Here is an 18,319-nt window from a genome sequence, read left to right as displayed (position 1 = left end):
GTATGCGTGGCTAGCACTCTTGTTTTTGAGCATATATTTTGTTTTAGATGGGTCATATCTTTCCCCCTTTTTGTACCTCGGACACCACAGTTTGTAACGTCAATACAAGTGAGACAATCCACGTTACACTAGATACCAGGATACTCGGATTCGTAAGGATGCGAAATGGGTTTTTTCTGCATTCGTGGCAAGATTACCAACAATGCACTGCTCCAGTGGATTGCTCCAGTGGAGGGGATTCCATTGGAGCAGTGCATTGTTGGTAATCTTGGGATATCTTAAATATGCGACTCTGTATTTTCTTGCATCCGTACATTGGGGCGGTGTATTGTGGGTAATCCAGTCGTTGTCTCTCTGACCAATCAGACTGCATATCAGTCAGTTTAAAAATAAAGCGGAGATAGTCAGCGTTGTCCGTGAGGACCGGAATCTTTTTGTACCTCAAACTTTGAGTTTTGAAACGTTGAACTCGGGATATGGATTTGTACACACGTGTGTGAACTTCTGTAGTAGGGTGATGTTGAGGCGGTGACCAAACTCAAGTGGCAGTCGACGGACGGGATGGCGATCGAGGGACTGAAACAGCCAGCCCTGTTTTGTAGTTCGGCGTCCTAGGGCTATTTTACATCACTGTCCTGCAGATCTCACGGCGAGGTATGTTTTATACAATGATTGTTTCCAAACAATACCCGCTTTGAATTCGTCTTTGTGACTACATTCCTTGTTGGCTAGTAGTTAGTAGCGCTTTTGGTATGCTTGGGCTGAACAGAAACTTATCAGAAAACGACATAACGGAGCCTTACAAAACACAAGTCACAAGCATGATACTTGCTGAGTAACTGTTGACTTATTTGGGAAAAATTTGAATCATCATCAAAACAGTACTTGTATACACATATGTTTGTCTCAAGCCTGGTATTTATTCGCATATGAACATTCTGTTCCAACGGTGTTTACGTGTTTGTTTATATGCGACGTCTCGTACATAATGCAAAGTCCGGCCGGGGAAGCAGATCACACCTTGTCACTAATTATGCAACGCTAGACTGTTTCTGCCGCGCCCTCCCGGGGGACTTTTTTGGTATGATAATGCGGAATGTAACGGTGATAATGGCGATACCACAATCAGATGCATTTGTTCCTGTTGTATAACAAGCCAATCACCATTTCTTTTCATATACATCCTAATTACTTTGACTGACGCATCCATCAAACATGGATGCATTAGCTATCTCAAACTTTGATGGGATTATTCTTTCTCTTTTTCAGAAGGCGGGTCGACATTCTCTGGCCGTGTCAACAGCTGGGAGAACACTGGACTACAGGAAGGGCACAGAAGAATTGAGCTGGGAGGGATCAGGGCGTAACTAGCCTGAAAAGTAGCGACGCACTGTCACTAGTAGAAAGGAGACTTTGTGCTTTTGCGAGAAGCTGTACATACTGATACTATAAGTCATGTTAGTTGTACTTTACAAGCTGGATTCACTATCTGTATCCTGTAGCCGGATGTGGAAATTCCTTAGAGTTGGACATCGCGAAGACTTTGATTTGTAATAGAAACAGATATTCGTAGAAGCAAGATTAGCCACAGACTCCCATGTCAGCTTTACATAAAAGTCAAATTGTATTCACGTTTGATCCTATATTCTATTTGGAAGTATGAGAAGTCATGTGATATTGGCGGTTAAAGGATTCAACTTTCCCTTAACATAATTAGATAACAGGGACTCTCTGTACATACCTGGTATAACCCATTCTTGTTGCAATATTGTATCTGTATACATATCATGTGGCAGACAGGATTCAGCCTCGATGACATTACGTCGTTTAGTTCTTCTCAGGACTGGTTTAGAATAAGATTATTCTGTGCATTCTTTTCCACTTCAAATCGTTTTAGCCTTTTATAAGAAAGTAATTGGGCGCACATGGTATTGTGATTTGTCAAATGTGCGGAAAATTCATTAAAGTGACTTTGTATCTGCAGAAAATCCCGTTTTGGATTCTTTATGATCTGATCATACGAAGAAATCCCAAAAAAACGACTTCGCATCCGCAGCAAATTCCATATTGGGATTCTTTAGGATCCGACCATGCCAAATATACGAGGAAAATCCTATAAAAACGACTTCGCATCCGCGGCAAAGGCTGTTTTGGGACCCGTTCATTCCAGGTATTCGAAGAAATCCTTTGAAAAACGACTTCGCATCCGAGGGAAATACCGTTTGGAAATTCTTTGCGATCCGATCATTCCAGGTATTCAAAGAAATCCCTAAAAAAACGACTTCGCATCCGTGGAAAATCCCATTTTGGGATATGTTTGAGTCTTTTCATTCCGGATCTCAAAAATCCAAATTTCGGATATTTTAGGGATCCAACTCGAATCCGTTTGCATTCGCTAGCATTTGTTACAAATACGCAAATATCCCTGCTCGGATATGGCTACATCCGATACCCTTTCCCCCAGTGTGTACACTACCAAAAAATGTTTTTCTTGTGTATCTTGTTTTTCTTCCTCACAGAAAATTCATCTTCCAGGAAGAAAATTATTTTGTCCCCAAGAAATCTTAGAAAAATGTGCATATCCATGGAGCAAGCAAATTTTTGCTTGAATTTTTTAGATTAATATTCTTACACCAAGAATACTTTTCTTACACCAAGAGCAAATATTCTTTCTTCTTAAGAGTTATAAAAAAAGCAAGCATTTCTAGAATTTTTTTGACTTATAAGAAAAAACAAGAAGATTTTGCTTTAAGTTCCAGAAAATTTTTAGGTGTGAGAAAACTTTTCTTCACCAAAGAAGAATAAGAAAATTGTTCTTCGCGTGAGAATTAAGATTTTTTGGTAGTTTCTTGTTTTGCTTAGAATTTTATTCTACATTTTCTTCTTGCAAGAATAAATTTCTTCATATAAGAATTGTCCATTGAGTAAGCAAAACAAGCAAAAATCATTTTTGGTAGTGCAATTCTGGTCCAAACACCCTGCAGTTACACCACACAAACTACCTAAGGGCAGTTTATTATAGAAGATCACCTTTTTCAGGTAGAAGAAGATGATGGTCTTGATGACGCAGATTGCGGGCAGCATGGGAGCGAAGAACGTTCCGATCCAGCAGAGCGTCTGCGAGTACACGATGTCCAGAACATTCTTCGGGATCTGGAACTCCTGATAGCCGACCACGTCCTCCAGCTTGTCCTTGAACCGCGAAACAATGAACCTGGAGAATAAAACAATTGTTGTGTTAGCTGCTAGTTTTAGGCTAACATCATATTTCCACAAAGGGGCCCGGCCGGGCAGTTTTGGGGAACGAAATTTATTATAGAAAAGGCAACAAAAGCACAAAATGAACCCAACATAATTCAACAGCATGCCTTGTACACATCTATTGGCATAAACTTTAATTTTTTGTTTCCGCAAACAGCCCGAGCAGACCCGGGTAGGATTTGTGATAGTGCCTTAATTGTGTACTCAATGATGACTCCAATCAGTTTGTACTTGTAGGCCTATTTTTATTGTGGTCATGATAGAGGCAAGGTTTGAGTACATTTTGCAATGTACCATCCCAGGTTGGAGGGGCGGGTCCTGGAGACAGCCCAGTTTCATGTCATTCAGTTCATCTATTTGGGACGGATGGGGTGAAATCAGTCCCCACAAGCAAATTTCTGTCCCAGGTTGGAGGGACGGGTCCTAGAACAGCCCTTTGACTTTGACTTCATCGACACTGAGACAAGTCTTTACATGGGTCTGCCTAGGCAGCTTTGGGCTGGTAGCGGTAGACCCTACAACACACAAACATACAGCCCTTGTCCGTTGTTGGGGAATGTCGCAATTTTTGTAGTTAACTAGCCTTGACTCACTTTCTGGGGAACTCCACAAACAAGGTGACGGCAGTGCCCACCAGGAAATCCATGATGACCAGCTTGTACATCTCCTGCCCGACATACGTCTCCCAACACTGCAACAACAACACGGTTTACGGTTAGTCACCGAGCCAAAATAGTTTAGTAAATGCAAAATACAACCAACATCACAAGACTCTGAAATAGCTAGATTTCAAATTTAAAAAATATGAAAAAATTCAATAACTTGTTTCTAGGCCACCACAAGGTCGATAGCCAACACCTTATGGTGTTAATTTACCATATTGTGTAATGTGATAACATGGAATTACTGTCAGACTGAGAACTGTCTGTTACCATAGTTTTGGAGCTGTGATGATTGGTTTCCATAGTGACAAAGACTCTAGGAATGGGGATGGCCAAAAGCTCTCTGAGAGGAGGCCCAACAAGACCAACAGCAAGTCAAAGATTGTGAAACACGGACTAACAGCTTACCCTGATTTCCACGTCACAGACCCGACACTCCGCGTCGCCGTTGGTGTACGTTGAGCACGCAATCTGCGTGTACAGGGTGCCGAGCAGAGTAGCCACGGAGGCCAACCGCAGGAACACCGTTCTACAGGAGAAAATGTTTATACAAGGACTGTTACTGTTTAGTAAATTTTACCTCATTTGGTACTTGAAACATTAGTATTGTACGTTGCAGTATCTAACAGTTTTCTAAAGTCTTTGGTATGGGTCCTCGCTTGGTGATCCTAAGTCCCATATCCGAAGTGTGTTGTTTGTGCCTTGCTCAATCCTGTATACACCCCCCTCCCTTCCCTGGGTACATTGCTGGCGCTCTCCTTGACTGTTGTATATGCCGGGGAGTTGTATAAAATGCGCTGACAAATGGGCAATACAGACATCCAGCTAATCTCCAAGCAGATCCTACAATGGCATAAGATAGTACCAAACTGGCCAAGGAGTGTAGTCGGCCAAAAGGTGTTCATTGTCCTGGTAGCGAAACACACTCCTAAGCCGGCTTCACTCCTCTGCCAGCTTTTCATACTATACCTTATGCTACCGTAGGATCTGCTTGGAAATTAACATCTGGCATCCACTGTATAATGATAGACACAACACACCTAAGCAGCGTCATCTGTATCTCGAACTCGGGCCAGTAGTCCTCGAAGCCGACCAGTTTGTCGAAGATGATGTTATGATATATGTACGATCATGTTATGCTTTTGGCCGTATTTTATTACCTGGATGTCTAACCTTCATCGACATATAACTATAGACAGTAAACTACAACACACCTGAGCAGCGTCATCTGTATCTCGAACTCAGGCGAGTAGTCCTCGAAGCCGACCAGTTTGTCGAAGATGATAGGTACGATCATGTTATGCTTTTGGCCGTATTTTATTACCTGGATGTCTAACCTTCATCGACATATAACTATAGACAGTAAACTACAACACACCTGAGCAGCGTCATCTGTATCTCGAACTCTGGTGAGTAGTCCTCGAAGCCGACCAGCTTGTCGAAGATGATAGGTACGATCATGTTATGCTTTTGGCCGTATTTTATTACCTGGATGTCTAACCTTCATCGACATATAACTATAGACAGTAAACTACAACACACCTGAGCAGCGTCATCTGTATCTCGAACTCTGGTGAGTAGTCCTCGAAGCCGACCAGTTTGTCGAAGATGATAGGTACGATCATGTTATGCTTTTGGCCGTATTTTATTACCTGGATGTCTAACCTTCATCGACATATAACTATAGACAGTAAACTACAACACACCTGAGCAGCGTCATCTGTATCTCGAACTCTGGTGAGTAGTCCTCAAAGCCGACCAGCTTGTCGAAGATGATAGGTACGATCATGTTATGCTTTTGGCCGTATTTTATTACCTGGATGTCTAACCTTCATCGACATATAACTATAGACAGTAAACTACAACACACCTGAGCAGCGTCATCTGTATCTCGAACTCTGGCGAGTAGTCCTCGAAGCCGACCAGTTTGTCGAAGATGATGGGAACGATCATGTTGAGGCCGGTGATGGTGAGGGAGGGGGTGTAGGTCACCAGCAGCTTCAGGAAGGCATCAGTATTCGCGGCGGTGCCATACTGAGCATTCCACTGTAGAGAGGGGAGGGAAATTCAGATAAACTGATTTATTTAGTCTATACTTCTTCAGACTCATTCTCATTCACTGATAAAGATAGTGCTGAATAAGGCTGGGTATCGGTACAACGTACTGGTACAACACCGTTTTTTCTTATTGGACCGGTCCAGAAAAACCGGACCAGAAAAAATTAGGTGGACTGGATGTTGGACCGATTAGAAAATGAACAGGCTATTTATCAGGCATTCACACGTTTGGCGCTTGCAGGTGGAAGAGAATATGAAGTACAATGTCTAAAATGCGCAATTCAGCCTCTTCTAATGTGTAGAAGAAGCTGCGATGTATTTTATTGTTCACTGACTGAACTAATAAACCAATTTTATCTTATTATTATTATAATAACAAGAGTGAACTAGAGTAGAGTTTATAGTAATTTCTACCAAGTTTTACAGTACTGAGTTAAATAGTCCACCAAACAGATTTCTTTGTTAACAGTAGTGAAATGGACCATTGATATTAGTCATACTGAATCAGGTCCAGGTTCAGGTCCGGACCTGGACCTGATCCTCTGGACCTGAACTGGACCTGGACCTAAATTTTCTGTACCGGTACCCAGCCCAAGTGCTGAAACTTCTGACTTTTTAGAGAATTTATCCAGGTATACATATTTTGCATTATGTAATGTTATAACAGGTACTGTACAATGTACAATATAAATACAATGTGCTCTTCATGTTACAATAACAAATGTGTGAGTGTGTGTGTGTGAACAGTGTAACTCAAGGAGATTTTGAATGGATCCTGATGATATTTGGTAGGTTTGGAGGGATTGGGAAAATGATCAAGTTCAATATAATGGGTCACCTAGCTGCTTTCTAAGGTACTATGGCTGAAATTCCAGTTTTGTCATCTTTTTGCACAATGTCTCTACATGTCCTCAGCTCCAGAGCAATGGTATGAATCCTAATGATACTCCAAGTCAGTAGGTTGGGCAGGGGTCGGGAAAATTAAGGTCATGTTCAATAATGGGTCCCCTAGCTGTTTTCTCAAGTACTGCAGTGGAACTTATATAAATCTTTTCAGAAATGTCTGCATGTCCTCACCTCCAGCGCGAAGGTACTGGCATAGTAGATGAGGAATCCGCCGGCTCCCAGGATGGCCAGCACGAAGATGTTGACCACGAACCGGACGCTGTAGAGTCGGCATTTCTCCCCGCCCGTCCTCTTCGCCTGCTTCTGAAGGATTCGCTGTTCCTCCAGGTCGGTCTGAATGGAGATGGAAAATGATGTGATGATCAAATTCTACATTCTACACAAAGTACTACAAACAAATTTAAAATTCTAATGAGAATAAAGGACAATCTAATATTGTAAGCTCCTTGCAATTCAGCCCCTGGCTGCAAAGAGAGAGTAGTCGGCCCAACCAATAACAATAACAATCTTGTCAAGAGTTTCGGACAAAATCCAGTGGGTGCAAAGCCATCAGGTACAAGACAGCTTTTGCAATTAACTCAAATTCTACAGCTTACATCTTCAAAACTTTAAGCAATACAATAGGGTCGATGTAAGGCATCTTTCCAGGCTCAACATCCATTGAAAGTACACCTAATACATGTACCTTGTAAATGTACTACAAGTACACCTTCTACATGTCCCCTACCTTGAGTTCGTATCTGATCTGGCCGTGTTTGAGGTCGGCTGCTCTCCCATCGTTGATGCAGAAGTCCCAGCCGGCGAACACCTTGTTGCAGTAGGTGTAGAACTTGTCCTCACTGCTCACCAGAGACTCCTGGAGACCCTGAGCAGAACTGCAGGAGAAAGGAAGGGACAGTAAGCACACTTTACTGACACAATCTGGTACGGTCAACTTTAAAACTAAATTTATTACCCCTATGAAAAATAAGGGTTAAAAAGATGATGGTCAAGGTTGAATTTTGGCCAACTGTTTTATGACCTTGGTACTGCAGCAGAACTTTTTTCAATCTCTTGTCCTGGAAGTGCTATGGTTTTGTTTTAGTTACTTTACTGCTAAGCTTTCTTTTCTGTAAAAAAGACAATGCAAATATGTCTCCCTTGTATGACTGCTATACTACAGAATCATACCAATCACAAATTGAAAGTTTAATACTTCTTTATACCTCACCAGAAATGAAAATGGTCACTTCACTACCTTGCCATAACCATTGCGACAAAACAAAATTCTGGCTAGAACCCTACACATAACTCATAAGCGCACATTGTCATGCAGAAGTATTTCGAAAAAGGGGTGTCTGTGTGGCGCAACGGCTAGAGCGTTGGAATCAGAATCAGTAGGTCCTGAGTTCGATACTCGCCATGCCCCTGCCCCCATGACGGTGGAGTGACGCCCACCCAGCCTCACGGCTAATCTGTCTAAAGGTGCCAAAAACACTTACAGATTTGGTGCTGCCAATGTGTCAACACCTGCACACTTGCCACTAAGACCCGTGAATTGTTTTTTTCGAAAACGACAAGAAGCTGTACTCACTTCCTGACCATGAGGATGAGGCTGATGAGGAAGTATGACAGGGAAGTTAGGAGGTACGCCAGCGGAAGGTTGTACGTGAACGTGAAGCCTTCCGTTTCCTGGATCCGCTGAATCGTGTTCTCATAGAACCCATAGAACAGATGGGTGTCCTCCATGATGCCCTAGCAACGGTGATAGAACATCAAGTGTCATGGTTACATTACAGACCATCTCAGAGAAAACATCATATTATAGAACATCATTTAAAGCTTCAGAATCTATGTTAATATTCTATAGAACCTGTAGAACAGGTGGGTGTCCTCCATGATGCCCTAGCAACAGTGATAGAACATGTCATGCATCCATGAAGGTTACACATCCAGGTAATAAGATACGCCAAAAAGCAATTACTCAAGCAACAGATCTGAAACATTTTCCAAAATCATATCCAGTTGCTTGTCGGAGTAATTGCTATTTGGCGTATCAAGTGTCATGGTTACATTACAGAACATCTCGAAAAACGATTAACATCATAATTCTACACCACTTAGAATGATGCCCTAGCAGCAATTAAAGATTAGTTAATACAACATAGTCACTGTCCACTTAAGCTTAATTGTCCTGGGTAAGCGAAAATGCAGATTATGCAAGTGCATGTCCAGGCAAGTAAAAAGTGAAAAGTTGGTCCAGGCAAGTATTACTTGTCCGATAAGACAAGCGCATTTTAGAAAATTTGTCCAACCCTGGAAATACTGTTTTAAAGCCAGGTATCAAAGTTGCCTGGCGGGCAACCTCATCTAAAAGTTAGGTTGCACACAAGGTGCAACACCAATCTCTCGATTTATTGAGATTTTTTACGGAAAATGAATAAATAAAGATGAATAAAACAAATTAGGACATACCTTTCCCTGCAGTACGTCAACGATGTAGTCACTGATGTGGTCTCGTGTTGGTTCGTACAAGCTGACGTTGAAAGGCACATATCTACTCTCACAGTCTGAGGTTGAAGAGGGAAAATAAAAAATTCACTTCATGCTACTAGATTCTTAAATTGAGAAAAAAACGATTATTTCTAATTTCTAATAACTACAGAAAATTAGTAGATATCAAGATGTGCGCATGTTCATGTTCTAATTGTCAGATAAACATTGTACACCAGAATAAGGAGAACATGTTAGAAAAAGGGTCTGCAACTTTATCATCACTCAGATGTCAGATCGCAAATTTTACGTCCCTTGTCAGTGCTTGTGGTCAACCCAAAAAAGGCGAGGGTTGGCAGATTTTGCTAGAGTCGGTGATGTAACCGAAGACCAGGGTTAGACAAGTCCAATAGTCTGATTGTCCTGGACAAGTAAAAATGCTGATCGGGCAAGTGTATGTCTTAACCCATTTGCCCAATAGGACAAGTAAGATTTTCTGTGAGTGAGATTTTGTATCATACTTTTCACAGTCATGACATCAAGCATTGGTCAACACAGAAAAATAGACCTGATAATAAAAGAATTCCCTTGCTGGAAGTGAAAATACATAGAAAATGTTATATAGATTTTGAGCAAGTGAAAAGTTGGGTCGGACAAGTAAATCTTTTATGTACTTGCATGCCCAGGGCTCAAAGTTCATTTTTGGGATTATGTGCATTGGTGCACCCAGTTAAAAAAATTGGGTGCACCAAAACATTTTTGGGTGCACCACTTAAATCTAAGTAATAACCTCATAATAAAATTTAGTTACAAGCTATCAAATTCTTAAACAAGTACCATGACAGACATTTTTCTTATCTTTCTAACACTTAGATGTCAAGAATATGATGTATACTTAGTATACTTTGATATCTTTACATACATAAACGTAAGAAAATATTTGGGTGCACAGCTCCAAATTTTGGTGCACCTGGGTGCACATGCACCCAGTATTTCAAGCCCTGCAGGTCCAATAGTCCGATTGTCCTGGGCAAGTAAAAATGTTGATTGGGCAAGTGTTTGTCATAACCCATTTGCCCAATAGGGCAAGTAAGATTTTTCCGTAAGATTTTGTACATACTTTTCACAGTCATGACATCAAGCATTGGTCAACACAGAAAAATAGAGCTGATAATAAAAGAATTCCCTTGCTGGAAGTGAAAATACATAGAAAAATGTTAATATACATAGATTTTGAGCAAGTGAAAAGTTGGGTCGGACAAGAAAATTTTTTATGTACTTGCATGCCCGATAGGACAAGTGAATTTTAGAAAACTTGTTAAACCCTGCGGAGACAACCATTTTTTCTTAGGCCTATAGGTATTACAAGCAAGGGTCTGAACTAGGGGTGGGTACCGGTACAGAAAATTCAGGTCCAGGTCCAGTTCAGGTCCAGAGGATCAGGTCCAGGTTCGGACCTGAACCTGGACCTGGACCTGATTCAGTATGACTTAGGGACCGTACGGCGTTTAGTGAGGGGGGAGGGCCGGTCGCCAGAGGGTCGGGTCAAAAAATTTTTGCTAGGCCCTCCCCCCAGGTAAAAATTTTTTTGCTAGGCCCTCCCCCTGGCAAAATATTTTTTGCTAGGCCCTCTCCCTTCCTATCAACTTTGAAAAAATATTCAAGACGCCAATAAAATATGCGCTCCCATTTGGAAATGTGCTTTGCATCCTACTTTTTCATGATTTTCATCGCAAAGCAGATCTCTCGCCCCTAGTAAAAAAAAGGAAAACAGAATGGCTCAAACTATTTGCTTAATAATAGAGGGATAAATATCTGCTTCATGGAGGCATAAATATTTGCTTTAATTTATAGCAGCTATTTCATTGTTTTGATATCAAAACAACACCTAAAAAGCATTTGTATCTGGATTTCTAGTAGATTTGCGCCATGAAGCGGCGCGTGCCCCGCCCCTTTAATCTTGACCCTCTTAGAAGCTATTTCCTGCAGTTTGAGGGAAATATTTTGCTGGCAAACAAAGCTAAATTTAATGGCATTTCAATTTAGAAATACAAAATTAAATCCCCCCGAACACATTATCACGATGTCGGCCACCAAAGGCACGAGGCCGGTCACGTCAAAAGAGATCCAGGGAAATTTGCAAATCTTTACCCTCGAGCTCTGAAACACAATTTCTTACATTTTGAGGGCAATAGGACAGGGGTAATTTTTGCTGGCAGACTAATCTAGAGTTTAATAACATTTCTGTAAGTGAAAAAGGTTTTCGAGGGCGATGCAGAAGCCCCGCCCCCTCCCCTTTTGCATTTTCACTGTGTCCCGAGCGCCAACTTTGGGCGATCCCTTGCGGAGGTCCAGAAAAATTTTGAAATCCTGACCCTCTGAAACGCTGTTTCTTGGATCTTAAGGGACAAATTTTGCTGGTAGACCAAGCTATTTTTTTTTTGCTTGGCCCTCCCCCCAAGTCAAAATTTTTTTGCTGGGCCCTCCCCCTGGCAAAATATTTTTTTGCTAGGCCCTCCCCCCCCTTGGGACCGGCCCTCCCCCCTCGCTAAATGCCGTACGGTCCCTACTTATATCAATGGTCCATTTCACTACAAAAAAATCTGTTTGGTGGAGTGTTAGGCTTACACTGGCATTTTAGAATCCTACAACGCTAACTGCACCTGTACGATTGACTGTAAAACTTGGTAGAAATGACTATAAACTCTTTACTCTAGTTCACTCTTGTTATTCTCTTCCACCTGCAAGCGCCAAAATGTGTGAATGCCTGATAGATAGTCTGTTAATTTTCTAATCGGTCCAACATCCGGTTCACCTAATTTTTTCAGGTCCGGTTTTTCTGGACCGGTCCAATAAGCGGTTTTGTACTGGTACGCTGTACTGGTACCCAGCCCTAGTCTGAACAACTGAAGGAATGAAGGAAGGAACAAACGAACGGCTCCTGGCCAACATTCTCCTACGCAGAGGGACCACAGTCGTGTCAAAACTCCTTGTGTTTACCTCTGCTATCTTGTGCACTCAGACCAGTTAGGGACCGCCCTACTTATAAATATTAATGAGCTTGCCCTTATATGGGGAGTCAGCCGTTGGGGATCGGGCTTAGGAGGATGGAGCCATGTAATACGTAACATGATTGGCTGATAGCTTCCCAGTGGCCTTTGCGAGACAGCTTGCGACAACAAAAAGCCCAAGAAAAGCCTATTCTCTGATTGGTTGACAGCTGGTTTGTGGTGACAATCATAATAACCACTGATAGGGCATGAGATAGCAGGGCCCCATAGGCTAATGCCGTTGGGGACCGGGCGTTAGGAGGATGCTCACCAACTGCACTTGAGTTTGTAGAGTTGGACGACGTGACGGTGCCGATCTGCCGGGTGAAGATGAGAGCAGGCAGCAGGATGAAGAGGAACATGAGCAGGAAGATGACCAGGTTCAGGAACAGCAGCCACCGCATGAACTGGAAATACGACAAGATTCCCGTCCCAAACTTTCCTGTCAAATAAAAGTAAATAAAAAACATCTGTCAGACTCTGAGGAAGTAGGAAATGAACAAGTACAGGATATCAGTACCAAACTTTCCTGTGGAAAAGCAAAGTAAAAAACATCAGATTTCTGTCAGAAGAAGTAAGATTGAATCCTGTCCCAAACTTTCTTGTGAAAAAGGGTACAAAATTTTTCAGAAAATTAAAAATATGGCAGGATTTCCATTCCGAAAATCAATAAAGGAGACTTTTTCCCTTAACAAGATAGATAATAATTTTATAATTATATCATCATTAATTCCATTATGTGAAGATATATGCCATTGGCCGTATTTCCAAATACACATTGAGTTCCTTCACATTCAGACATTCAGAGACAGGCATTCCAAACCTTAACGAGCAACATATTGATCCTGTCCTACTATGAATAGGAAAAGAAAAAATATATGCACTAAAGTTCCCATAACCATGGTAACGCATAGAACATCAGCTTGGGAAATGCTACATGGGGTTCAATATCTGCCCTGTAGCTGCCCGTTACCATGGGAACACAAAGAAAAGTAGCAGAACGTCAGACAATACATGTTCCACATTTGGGACAGGCGCTACCTTGACCTTTCAAGTACTAAAAACAGCTACAAAAACTTTGTTTTTAGGGTGGCAGCAACTTCATGTTGTTATGGTTCAAAAATGAGTTTGGACCATAATAATACACTAACTAACTTATAGCAACTTTCAAAGTAGCTGTCCTTTAGTACATATTGTACTATAAGATGTTCATAATGATTTATCTATTATTTCACAAACCTCAAACTTATATATATACAGGAAATAGCTTGAAGCCTGACACTGAACTGTGTAAAGTCTGTTACAATAACTAGAAAGGCCGACATTTGCTTGAGAGCAAATACAGCATATTTCAGCCATCTCCCTCCCCATGCAACAATAGACTATTTCAAAATCACCCATTTGAAAAATCACTTTTACTGATGACGATTTAACCCAAAAATGAATCTTACAAAATCCCCCCGTTCAAGAATGGACTCAAGTGCACCCTATGTGAATTTGCACAGTAGACCAGTCCAGAAATACTCACACTGAAACCTTGGCGTTTTGAATAAGAAACCAAATCCAAAATTGAATTTAGCAAAACAGGTCCCAGTGCATGAAAAGGTATGATAGACCAGTCTAAAAACACTTCCACTAAAAATTGAATTTTGAATCATCGCCCGTCCAAAAGTGAATTTGAAAAAATCCCCCTTCCGTGTGCAAAAATGGACTCTTCCATGTAAAGTAGAGCAGTCCAAAAATAAATCCGCTAAAATAGGACTTTGGCATAATCACTGAAGTCCAAAAAAATGGATTTTTTAAAAAGCCCCCCCTCAATGCAAGAATGGACTCACCCATGTAAAATTGCAAATTAGACCAGTCCAAAAATAACCCTACTGAAAGACTTTGACAAACTAGAAGTCACCAAAGTCCAAAATATGACTTTTATAAAAATCCCCCCTCCGTGTGAGAATAGACTGCCAGCACACTTTCTGTAAAATTGCGAAATAGACCTGTCCAAAAATACATCCACTGAAAGACTTCACCAGTCCAATGATGAATTTAAAAAAAAATGAACCCCTCCGTGTAAGGATGGACTCTTCCAGATAACACCGGGCTCGCTGATTGGCTGCCACCCCCACTCTTTAGGATATAGATTCAGGCTAAGTGATCGGTTACCTATCTAATTAGATTAGATAGACATATATGCCAGTAGGTGCAATCTGCAGCTGGGGGTCAACGACCTTAAGGTCATTGATCCCTCTGGAAATAGGAAAATGACAAAAAAATCCCCAAATATATCATTTTGACGTAGTCTATGACAAAAATTATACATGTGTCATTTGAATAAATATCTAGTGCACCCTTTTACCAAAATTTAGGTCATTTGGTTTTAAAACCAGAGCACAAGAGCCAAAAGTGTACTTTTTGGTCATAAAATGGCCAAATAATCGTAAAATTAAGCATTTTGTTGTACTGTATGCCTCAAATGTTATTGAATCCATGTGCGCATATGTCTAGGGCACTCCTATACTAAATTTCAGGTCATCCGGTTCTAAAACCAAGGTACAGGAGCCAAAAGTGTCCTTTTTTGGTAAAAAAATGACCAAAAAATCGCAAAAATAAGCATTTCCTTATACTGTACACCAAAACTGATATTGAATCTATATGGGGGACTTATCAAGGCACATCTGTGCCAAATTTCAGCTCATTCGGTTATAATACCAGGGTACAGGGGGCCCAAATATACAGTTTTGGTCTTAAGATGACCAAAAAACCTTAATAAAATCATTTAAGAGACAAATATGGAAAAAATGGAAAAAACGTCCGAGGGTATTGGCCTACTCTACTCTTGTGCCAAATTTCAAGTCATTCGGTTGAGGAACAACGGAGATACCGTGTTCTGAAGATTTGACAGGAGAAAGAAAGAAAGAAAGAAAGAAAGAAAGAAACATTACGAATACAATATATTTCACCATACCTATGGTATGGCTGAAATATAAATATCGCAAACAGTATTTTACGTTTTAGAGCTGCTGAAGTTCACTGTTCATTGTCCTTGTGAAAGAGTTGTGTTGCTTAGAACCTACATGTTATGTATATGTGCTTTTCTATGTTCTGGCCTGAGCATTTGTCTTCCTAAGTAGCTTTCTTCGAGCTGTAATACTGAATCGTCTGACATCATGTAAGTCTATCTTGCATCAATATCCCCATGTCATAATTCCACCGGGTTCCATAACACCACCACAACAAAAGAACAAAGTTGTAGAGGCCTTCTCAAGATTGTCTTGAACACATGAATATCTGAAGTGTACATGTAACACACATTCGCATACTCTTAAGTCCCTAATAAACATACCCCCCGGAATAAACATACCCCCCGGACAAATCTTCAAAATCTAATAAACATACCTTCCGGAATAAACATACCCCCCGGAAAATGACCAAATTGACATGTAGATTGTGTCCATGCTACTTCTGTCCGATGGAAAGAAGCAGGTAGGTTCTTTTTATTTGCTTATAGTATAAGTTATACCTTATACCTTAGCACCTTATCAGTTAGCTGTATATATAATGAATAACTATAGATATCTTGGTGAAATTATAATATTTCCTCCGTTTTGTAATAAAAGGTATACATAGATTTTAATAAATTCGTACTAGTAGTAGCCCAAATGTTGAAAAATTGGGCATAGGTTCCCCGCTAAGACCCATAACCAGGGGCAAATGGCGCTTTCAAATTCAACAAGTGAAAATTTACATGATACATGCATATTCTACTTTGAACTTGAAGCAAGTAATCAATGAAAATTGTATATTACTTGTAACTACTGGCATGTCATTAAGATAATTGTATATATATAGCTGCAAGTACTTAACCATATTTTCCTCAGAAATTACCACTAATTTAAACATACATCAACACTCTCAGAATAGCGTTTTGTTCATATTTCATAAACTCCTGTTTACAAATAAGTTTTTGTGAGAACTTGTCTGTAAAAGTAGCTCATCATCTCAGGCCAAAAAATACTACTATGTTACAGACTAGAAATCGCTAAAATGAGAAAATCTTACGATTATTTTTGAAAGTCAACACTCTGAAAATATAAATGGCATTCTGTGTCCATTATCAACCTAAAATACGATCTTTTCGATGCGTTTACGGCATCATTTTAAAGATCGGAATCTTGTGAACAAATCGGATGCCAGTTTTACTGTCACTGCATGTTACAAATGGCAGCCATATTGGATCAGTTCGCAACAAGTTTTCAGCTGTTTTTACCGACGAATTCCTGCCGTTTTGGAGAATTTGCGGCCTCAAAACTCATATCACAAGGGAATCGAGGTTCTAGTTGTTGTTTTTACGTCCATTATTTCTTTTGTGAAAGAATTTTTCTTCCGACTCGCTGCCGATAGCGCATGGAACCACACGGCCGAAAATATGACATGTTTTGTGGTCAGTGTTATTTTAGTTTACGATGTAAACAAAGACTTTTAAAGTTGTTTATAAACAAATGTGACTTAAAACTTCAATGTGGCATCTTATTTTCTCAAAATAATAACTTTTACTTTGTAGTGTCATAGCGAGATTGACCGATATGTTACGAGTACCGCGTAATGTTTGAGTCATAGCGATGGGGAAAAAAATTTATCCGCGCCGCTAATCGACTGAAAATTTGTGAATTTTGAGCAAAAATATGGTTAGAAAAACCCAAATTTTCATTATTTCATGGGTTTCTGGTCCAATTAAAAAAAAAATAATAAACGTACCGTCCAAAATAAGAACGTACCGGGTGGATTTTTCGGCTGAAAAAAATAAACGTCCCGGTACGTTTATTAGGGACTTAAGAGTAATTCCACCAGGTGCCATTATACCGCCACCTCCAAAAACGTTGTTATAGAGGCCTTCTCAAGATTGTCTTCAACACCCAAATATCTGACTTGTATTACATTTAGGATATTCAACATTTGGTGTTCAAGACAATCTTGGGAAGACCTCTATACCATCGTTTTTTGAGGTGGCGGTATTATGGCACCTGGTGGAATTATGATAGTCAATGTTATATATCTCAGGATTACTGATTCTGCATTAGTAAGTCATCTCTTAAATTCAATGTATTTTTCTCATGCAGCATCTGGTAGAATTATGAGAGTTGATGTTAATACTATGTAAGATTCCTGCATGAATGACTCACCCTCTATTGAATGCATAGGACTCCTCCACACCTCCAGCTTGGCGAAAGCATCGCTCATGTTCTCTTTGCTCTTTTTCCATCTCTGTAAGAAGACAGGGATTATCATTAGTTTTAATCCTATTACCAATCCATACTAAAAGATATAAAAATCAGGCCAGATAACTTTTTCAACCAATTATTTCTTTTTTTGGCTGTACAATTAACCAAGGTTACCCATGGCAACTAGCCATTGGCTTAACATTTTTAAACTACTAAATAGTAATAAGCTAATGAGGATCTTCTCAACATTAATTTTTTCAATCAAAAAATGTTTAAAAAATTGATGCTACTACAGACACTACACTGTTTGTTACATTATGAGTATCAACAAAATTGAAAATGTAAGTTGTAAAATGTAAAAAGAAGAGTCTCCAAGCAAAGCGTACGGTTACAGTAGCATAAGACAGAATCAAAAGCTGGCAAAGGAGAAAAGCCGGCCTAGGAGTGTGTTTGGCTACCGGTTGCCATACACAGTCAAACTCAAAGGCCAGATTCACTCCTTTGCCAGCTTTTTATACTATCTTAGGCTAATGTTAGCATAGGACCGTTGTGCTTGGAGATCAGTCTTACTCACCCTTTGCATAGAGACTCTCCATCCAAAACCTTTCAATCCTTTCCCCTGCAGCTTTCTCCTGTACACAGACAAAAAATTTTTGTAAGATTTACACACAAAAAAGTCATAAAGTAAATACAC

The 18,319-nt window shown here is 40.3% G+C and overlaps 1 protein-coding gene across 4 annotated transcripts in view; it reads right to left on the bottom strand.

Moving 5' to 3' along the window:
• The window catches only part of LOC118428895 (transmembrane channel-like protein 7), a 46,887-nt gene that overhangs the window by 4,961 nt on the left and 23,607 nt on the right, over positions 1 to 18,319 (bottom strand). For 2 of the 4 annotated variants that reach the window (XM_035839173.1, XM_035839176.1), the window contains 11 exons: positions 18,200 to 18,257; positions 17,587 to 17,668; positions 12,681 to 12,851; positions 9,342 to 9,436; positions 8,461 to 8,621; positions 7,615 to 7,762; positions 7,059 to 7,220; positions 5,794 to 5,969; positions 4,332 to 4,452; positions 3,855 to 3,952; positions 3,031 to 3,214 (listed from right to left, as the gene is read on the bottom strand). In XM_035839173.1, coding sequence (XP_035695066.1) covers positions 3,031 to 3,214; positions 3,855 to 3,952; positions 4,332 to 4,452; positions 5,794 to 5,969; positions 7,059 to 7,220; positions 7,615 to 7,762; positions 8,461 to 8,621; positions 9,342 to 9,436; positions 12,681 to 12,851; positions 17,587 to 17,668; positions 18,200 to 18,257 — 1,456 coding nt within the window. Of the gene's footprint in view, positions 1 to 3,030; positions 3,215 to 3,854; positions 3,953 to 4,331; positions 4,453 to 5,137; positions 5,221 to 5,793; positions 5,970 to 7,058; positions 7,221 to 7,614; positions 7,763 to 8,460; positions 8,622 to 9,341; positions 9,437 to 12,680; positions 12,852 to 17,586; positions 17,669 to 18,199; positions 18,258 to 18,319 lie in introns of all 4 variants that reach the window. The other 2 variants (XM_035839175.1, XM_035839174.1) reach the window with 2 other exon arrangements.

This window comes from Branchiostoma floridae, chromosome 13 (assembly GCF_000003815.2).
Source record: "Branchiostoma floridae strain S238N-H82 chromosome 13, Bfl_VNyyK, whole genome shotgun sequence".
Classification (NCBI taxonomy): Eukaryota; Metazoa; Chordata; class Leptocardii; order Amphioxiformes; family Branchiostomatidae; genus Branchiostoma; species Branchiostoma floridae.
The sequence above is the reverse complement of the archived record's forward strand: the minus strand, read 5'-3'. Positions and strand labels throughout refer to the sequence as shown.